At 39.9% G+C, this 8,247-nt stretch overlaps 1 protein-coding gene across 1 annotated transcript; it reads left to right on the plus strand.

Moving 5' to 3' along the window:
• The first annotated feature begins 7,498 nt into the window (after positions 1–7,498).
• On the plus strand, positions 7,499–8,041 carry LOC138899009 (uncharacterized). Its single transcript, XM_070185121.1, has one exon. The coding sequence runs from the start codon at positions 7,499–7,501 to the stop codon at positions 8,039–8,041; it is 543 nt and encodes a 180-aa protein (XP_070041222.1).
• Positions 8,042–8,247: the final 206 nt, after the last annotated feature.

The following is an 8,247-nucleotide window of genomic DNA, read 5'->3' on the forward strand; positions in this document are numbered from 1 at the left end:
TTTGGGGTCATGTATTGTACCTTTTATTTATATCATGGTCATTTTTTGAGGTATAACTGGGGCCTTATTGCCGACACCATCTTTACTCTCTTTTGTATCTTTAGAGGCTCCTTGTATATGGGTGTTGGGAATGTTAAACAAGTTATGTTATGTTTGATCACTTATTCCACTTGAACTATAAGAAATGTGTATTTGAGACTTAAAGGCGCAATGACTAATGAAATGATTTAGGATTGTATGAATGGGTTTCCTACTGTATAATTAATGAAATCATGCCTTTTCTTGATTATGGGTTAATTGGGTAGAAAATATCTAACATGCTTGCTCGGCCGGGTTCACTCGGTTGAACGCCGATCGCACATCCCGGGGATGGGGCGTGACAAAACCCATCATCTTGTCTCACAATATGTTGTTGTTGAGACTGTTGATAAGCTACCTGCTGATTTTGCTGATTGTAGCCCTGTTGTCTTTGGTACGGCACAACTTCACCCTATGGTCTCATGGCTACAAGATTGTTACCATTATTGTACTGTTGCTGTGCTAGTCTATACTGCTGATTCTGCTGCCCACAATTCTGACCACCTTGTCGTTGTCCTCCATAGTTGGCCACATAGTTCATATTCTCCTGATGGTTCTGGTTGTCACTTTCCGCACTCCACGAGCATATATAAGGTTGGTTGATGCATGGTGTACATACACCCCTATTAGTCGCGTCAACTATGTGTACCTGCTGTTTCTGTCCTGATTCATCAATCTTTTGGGTGAGGATACTCATTTGCGTCATCGGAGTGGCCATATTTTAAGCTATGGAGTTATTTGTATCCAAAGCCACTGAGTGAACAACAGGAGTGATCGTAGAGTCTCTTGTCATCCATCCTGAGTTTTGAGCCATTTTATTGAGTAAAATCTTGTATTCTCTTAATGATTTGCTCAAAAATGCTCCTCCTACTTAAGCATCAACATTGGCATTCAAGATGTTTGCCAATCCCATGTAGAACCTTTGCCCCGACATCTGATCTGGAATTCCATGATGAGGACACTTAACTAGCATACCTTTGAACTTCTCCCACATTTCTTGTAGTGTCTCTATTGGTCTCTGCCTGAAGCTCAATATCTCGTCAACTTGTTTGGCAGTCTTATTAGGTGGGTAGAACTTGTTCAAAAATTGCTTGACTAATTCCTCCCAAGTAGTGATGGAATTAATGGGTAGTGAATTGAGCTAGGTCTGAGCCTCTCTCGTCACCGAGAATGGAAACAACAACAGCCTTATTGCTTCCGGTGTCACATTTGGTTGTCTTTGCGTGACACATATCAACAGAATTTTTTTCAGATGCTACTGAGGATCTTCAATGTAAGACCCTGAGAACAGTCCCTTGTTCTGCAACAAATGTAGCATGATGTCCGTGATTTGGAATGATTCCGCTTGTATTTGAGGGACTGCAAATGCTGTTGCCAGATTTTCGGAGGTGGGTTGTGCCCAATCATACAAGGCTGCTTCTGGTACAAGAGGCATCACACCCTGATTGTTTGGTTCATTTGCATTGTTTCTGTTGTTGTTTGGATTTTCTATTACGTCATCCATTTCTGGTTCAATTTTTTCTGTTGCATTCTGTTGCTGTTTGTCTTTCTTGTTCGCACGATTCAATGCCTTGAAAACTTTCTCAGGATCTGATAATGCGTCGAGTAATTCACCAGTTCTTGAGGAGTTTCTAGGCATGCACCTGTAACACCCAAGACTACAAATGTTAGAAATTAAATATATTTAGTTTAAGATAAAGAAAATTGACTACACCAAGAATTCTAGCTCTTTTTTGCTGCAATTAATAACACTGTTAAATTCCCCGGCAACGGCGCCAAAATTTGATCACGCCCAACTATGCCAAGGACTAAGGGGTCGTTGCAAATATAATCCGTTTTACAAGTCTGGAGTCGAATCCCACAAGGAATTAACGTGCTAATCACAACTTTTAGTTCAGCAAGAATCCAAAAAATCAACTTCCAACAAGATTGAAAAATGACTTGAGTGTTTACTAACAATTAACAAGGTAATTAAAAAGCTGTAAATTTTTATTACTAACAAAGCAACTGTTGTAGACAAGATTAGGAAGATCTAGAGTTATGACTTCCTCTCTTATCGGAATCCTCCTTGCTACGTCTACTACAAATTCGCCTAAATACTCTCTACCAATCGTGAGCACTTTAGGTGTCGTAATTCTCTTTCGAGTAAATATAACAATTTACTAAACGTATTCTTCTGAATTACGCTAGCTAGCACTAGTTTACCGCTCACTACAATCGCACTAAGGTTTCGTTATTTCTAAACCCACTTTTAAACCCTCTGTATTGATCCCTCATATACGTTAAGAGTGATGTTGTTCAAAACTACCTAAATGTGTACCCTTTTCCGAGTAATACATACTAAATAGGCATAGCCGATTGAGGGCCCTTCCAACAAGATAAAAACTCATTTCTGAATCTCCCGTCTCGCTCCTTGCCTGTTCTTGCCTTCAAAGTTCTTCTAAAAAACCAGATACCCCCTTTTTGGGCGAGCTGGGCTTCATATAGGTCAAGGCTGGTCGCCTCTGGAATTACAATTTTAGCCTTGGAATATTGTTTTCTCGGAGGGACGTGGGCGGCCGCGCACCTGGGCAAGTGACCGCGCATATGGCCGCACACTTTAGCCAGTTTCTGCCTGACTTGCGCGGCCCAGTACGCGGCCGCGCATCAATCGTGCACCTAGGCAATCTCATGCACTCTTCATCGTTCTTCTTTTTAGGTGCGCTAACCTCCTTCGATCCTCAAATGGAATCCCAATTTATTCCATAAGCTTTTACTTGGCCTTCAATCCTACATATTAGCTCCAAAACGCTCTTTAACTTTATCATAGCCCGGAATTGCTCCCGCAAAGCATAAAGTTCTCAATCAGAGCAATTTATTATCATTTAGCGCTCAAGCATTAATAAAGTGCAACCAATTTAGAGTGCCAATAGTGACAAAACTACATAATTATAGCCTACTATCAAATAATAAATAGAAGGGGATGAGACACTAGAAGAAATGGGTGAGATTCCAGAAGAATTTGGGGTGAGAAGGTATAGAGTATTCATAACAATCAGCCTAGTTAATACGTCCAAAGACTCTGACAATTATATGACCACCAGATTCCTTGTCCCCCACTCCATAAATTAACCCTTATCCTCTAACCATGGCTCACAACGTAGTCATCAAGTCTGCAATTTGGCTTTTTAATCCTCTAACATCTGCCTCCATTATCCACATAAGCTCCTTATTCCAGCATGTCTTCCCGATTATTATCCAAACCTTTATCATTCATAACATTATTTCCTTGCGTGGTTTTGTCATATTTATCTTATTTCCTTGCGAGATTATAATTTGTAATTTCCTTACTCCATGTGCATCTTCTTTTCTTTACTCAGATTTTTTTGATTGGACTCTTTCCTTGTGTGCTTGTTGACAACTATCTTCTTCCAAGCGTAGCGTGATTTGATTTCCCTTCCTTGTTGTCTTGATGCAGATCCTTTGCATTTATTAGCTCATCCTAAATCGATTAGTACTTCTTGATATTTTATCCGAGTACATGCAAAGTCAATTTTATATATTTAGTCCATTTTATATTTGTCATTGTTAGAACTTATAGCTAACAATATGTAACACATAATATGTACTTTGTAGTTAACTAGTTACTGACCTGATAAGATCATAGGCTTTGAGAGGTTAGAGTTTAAATTCTAATAGAGATAAAAAGTCATGAGTGATTTATTTTTATTTGTCTAGGTATTGGTGGATAAAGTTAATTAAGATGTGATAGTGAAAGTAGCAAGTATCTTGTAAAATAATTGAAATACTTACTACCAATATTGTTATATAATTAAAAAAAGACCACGAAATATGTACTTTTTCAGGTTCCATTCCTAATTTCAAGGGAAAATGGTCAATTTGTCCTTAAACTATTTAAAATGGTCCATTTTATCATATATTTCGTTTTGGCCTAAAAGTATCCTCGTCGTTTGTGATGACCCGATAGATCATTTTGAGTTCTAGCCCTTATTTTCGTGTTCCAAGACCTCGATTAGCTCCGTTTAGTATTTTTCGATTTGAGTGTGCAGTCCATATCTTTTTCCGAAAAGATTTTATGTGAAACATTGAAGAAAACATAAATTTTAGCTTTAAAAATGACTTGAATTGACTACGATCAATATTTTATATAAACAACCCTGGATCGGTATTTTGACGATCCCGTTGGGTCAGTATCGTGATTTTAGACTTCGGCGTATGCCCGTAACTAAATTCGGAAGTTCCTAACTTGATTTGACGTGATTTGTTGAAAATTAGTAACTTGAAGGCTTAAAGATTTCCTAGGTTTGACCATAGGTTGACTTTATGGCTACCGAGTTCAGATTTTGATTCCAAAACTTGATATAGGTCCATTTTACTATTTAAAACCTAGTTGTAAAATTTGATGCAAAACGGAGTTGATTTGACATGATTCAGACGCTTAGATATGATTCTAGTTGTTCTTGAGTTTACTTTAAAATTTCATTCATTTTGTTGTTCGATTTGTAGAATTAGAAGTTATTTTAGTGATTTGATTGCGCAAACGACTTCATGTGATATTATTACACTTGTGTGCATGTTTGGTTTGAAGTCCAAGGGCTTCGAATGAGTTTCGGACGTGTTTCAGATGAGTTTGGACAGTGCAAAGATTGTTGGTGCAATGCCCAGTTCTGGTGTATGATGCAGATCTCGTATTTGCGAGGACTGGCTCGCATTTGGGAGGTCTGGATCGCATTTGTGAGACTCTCTTTTGCGGACAATTATTCGCATTTGCGAGCAGGGTTTGGGATTGGGTAACCTCGCATTTGCGAGGAAACTGTTCGTAATTGGGAACTGCTCAAGATCACTTTTGTGATCACTTGGTCGCATTTGCGATGCCTGGCAATAGTAGAGCATCTTCGCATTTGCGAAGATTTTGGGCGCAATTGTGAAGGTGACATCTTCTCATTTGCGATCTTTTTGTCGCAATTTCGACTTCTGGACTCTATGGCAGGGTTCACACTTGAGACCCCTGTCTAGCATTTGCAATGTTCGCAACTACGACATCTGGAGCTGGATAAAAGAGGTAAAAATTGGGACTTAGCTTATTTTACACCATTTCTGAACCCAAAATACTTTTAGAGGCGATTTTCCAAGAGGAGTTTCTCCGCAAAATCATTGGTAAGCAACTCTAATCCATTTACTTTCAATTACCCATTACTTTTCATGGGATTTTGACATCAAATTTAGGATTTCCATGGTAGAAATTAGGGATTTAGATAGAAATTGGGGATTTTTTAAAATTGAGATTTAGACCTCGAATTGGGATTGGATTTCAAAATAAATCACATAACCGGGCTCGGGGTGAATGGGTAATCGAGTTTTGACCAAGCGATCCCGGGGTTGACTTTTGTTGACTTTTTCAAAAATGATCAAAAGTGAACCTCTTTCATTAATGGGTAGTTTCTAAAGCTTACTTGGAATCATTTGATCGATAATTTGCTAGATTTGGTTGGTTTGGATGCTTGTTCGAAAGGCAAGGCCGTGGTTGGTTGATTGCTTTGATTCGCGGAGTGAGGTAAGTGTCGTCATTAACCTTGACTTAAGATTTTAGGACTTGTTGGTCTATTTGATACGTGTTTTGTGTGTGGGGACAACGTATATGTGAGGTGACGAGTATCTATGCATTGTCATTGGGTTAAAGCATGCGGATGGAAATTGTTTCTTTGTATTAAATTATTTCGTTAATTATATTATCCATGCTTAGGATAGATTATTACTTCATTTAATTATTCATTTTGTATTTATTGTTTATTTCAAAGATGTTGTATATTTTGAAAGTTAAGTTTGATATCGTGGCACATTGTTTCCCCCCTTGATTGTTTTTATTCAAATTTGTATTGTTGCTTGGTGAGGAAGAGAGTGAAGCACGAAGGGTGTTGCCATGCCTTATTTGCATTCATTATCATATATTGAGAGATTTGAGAGGACAATCACGAAGGGTGATGCCATGCCGATGAGTAGAAGCACGAAGGGTGATGCAGTTCCAGTATATTCGTGATATTACATAGTGAGGACGAGAGTAAAAGCACGAAGGGTGATGCCGTGCCATTCATTTTCATATCATTGCTTTATCAGATTTGCAATTTTGGTGATTTACTTGGTTATATTGTTGCTTAATTCAGAAGATGTTATTTTGGGATATCGTACATGTCATTTTTATGATATTTTTCCCTTTCGCATGTCCCCTCCCAGTTAATATTTTATCATTCTTCTTGTTATTTTGTTGCTTTATATATATATATATATATATATAAATATTTATACAGGGTTTTTACGTAGGTGTCTTGTCATAGCCTCGTCACTATCTCGTCGAGGTTAGGCAACACTTGCTAAGTACATTGGTTCGGTTGTACTCATACTACACATTTGTACATCTTATGCAGGTACTGGTATCGGTCCCAGTGGTGCTTAGTGGTGCGTCGGCTCGGATCACTTTCATACGGAAACTCGAGGTAGATCTACTGGAGTTCGCAGACCTTGAAGTCCCCTTCCATTTCCTACCTTTACTGTTTATCTCTTTCGAATAGTTGTATTTATTTCAGACTATATTTGTAGACTTCTAGTTACTCATGTACTCGTGAATTCGAATTTCTGGGAGTAGTTAGTAGCACGTTGTTTATATTCGCACTGTGTTAGATTTTGGAGTTTATTTATCGTTTATTGCCATTACTTGAGTTAATTGCAAAAAATTTGTTAAGTTCTTTAACAACGTCGGCTTGCCTAACAAGTGGATGTTAGGCGCCATCACGGTCCCGAGGTTGGGAATTCTGGGTCGTGACAAAATGGTATCAGAGTACTAGGTTGCTTAGGTCTCACAAGTCATGAGCAAGCTTAGTAGAGTCTGGAGGATCGGTACAGAGATGTCTGTATTTATCTTCTAGAGGCTATGGAGTTTTAGGGAAAAAATCACTTCTTTCTTTCCCTATTGTGCGATTTTATTCTATCATTGAAGTTTGAATCATTCCATTCTTGTTCCCTCGCAGATGGTGAGAACACGCACAACATCCACAGCCGGGCAGGAGCCGGAGCCCCCTATTGCTGCCACTACTAGGGGTAGGACCGAGGCCTAGGTAGAGGCAGAGCTCAAGCAGCATCACCCCATAGTGGAGCCTCAGATTGATCATGAGAAGGAGATCCTAGCTTAAAATGGACCAGTCGGACCCGCTCAGGTTCCAAAGGTATTTATAGCCACTCCCGTGCTTCAGGATGCTATAGTCTGTTTAGTGGGACTTATGGTGAGTATGGCCCGGACCGGTGCATTTCCAGTGGCACCAGCTGTCTCTCAGGCTAGGGGAGGAGAACATACTCAAGCTACTCACACTCCAAAGCAGATGTGGTAGTTCAACCTGTTGTTGTTGCACAGACTGGGGAGAGGCCCGCAATGTCTTATAAGGGATTGATGAGATTGGATACGTTCACAAAGATCTTCCCTATTCACTTCAGTGGTTCACCTTTTGAGTACCCACAAGATTACTTGGACCATTGCCACGAGGTGTTGCGCAACATAGGTATTGTTAAGACCAATGGGGCTGACTTTGTAGTGTTTCAGATGGCTGGTTCTGCCAAGAGGTGGTGGAAGGATTTTGAGCGGAGCAGACTAGATGGTTCACCTCCACTTACCTTGGATCAGTTTTTGCAGCTATTTCTGGAGAAGTTTAATCCTTTCACTCTAAGAGAGGAGTACCGCAAGCAGTTTGAGCGCCTTCAGCAGGGTTGCATGAGTGTTATCCAGTATGAGACCCGATTTATGGACCTAGCTCGCCATGCAATTATATTACTCCCTACTGAGAGGGAAAGGGCAAGAAGATTCATTGATGGACTTACTTTCGGTATTAGGATACAGATGGCTAAGGAGACCGGTGATGATATTTCTTTTCAGAGGGCCGTAGAGATTGCTAGACAGATCGAGATGATTTGTGGTTAGAGTATGGAGGAGGTATCTGAGAAGAGGCCTCGTCATTCTGGCGGTTTCAGTGGTGCCTCGTTTGGAGTCTGGGGTCTATTTGGTAAGGGCTATCCCCTAGGCCGTTTCAATCAGCGCTTCAGGCATCCCACGGTACTTCGGGTAGTCGTGGTTCTTATGTTTCTCATCTTGAGCAGCTAGCCTACAGTGCACCATCAGCTCCTATT

Source organism: Nicotiana tomentosiformis, chromosome 9, assembly GCF_000390325.3.
Source record: "Nicotiana tomentosiformis chromosome 9, ASM39032v3, whole genome shotgun sequence".
Classification (NCBI taxonomy): Eukaryota; Viridiplantae; Streptophyta; class Magnoliopsida; order Solanales; family Solanaceae; genus Nicotiana; species Nicotiana tomentosiformis.

Excerpts from the sequence above, each read along its gene's own strand:
- LOC138899009 (XM_070185121.1), top strand. The coding sequence starts at position 7,499 with ATGTCTTATAAGGGATTGATGAGATTGGATACGTTCACAAAGATCTTC.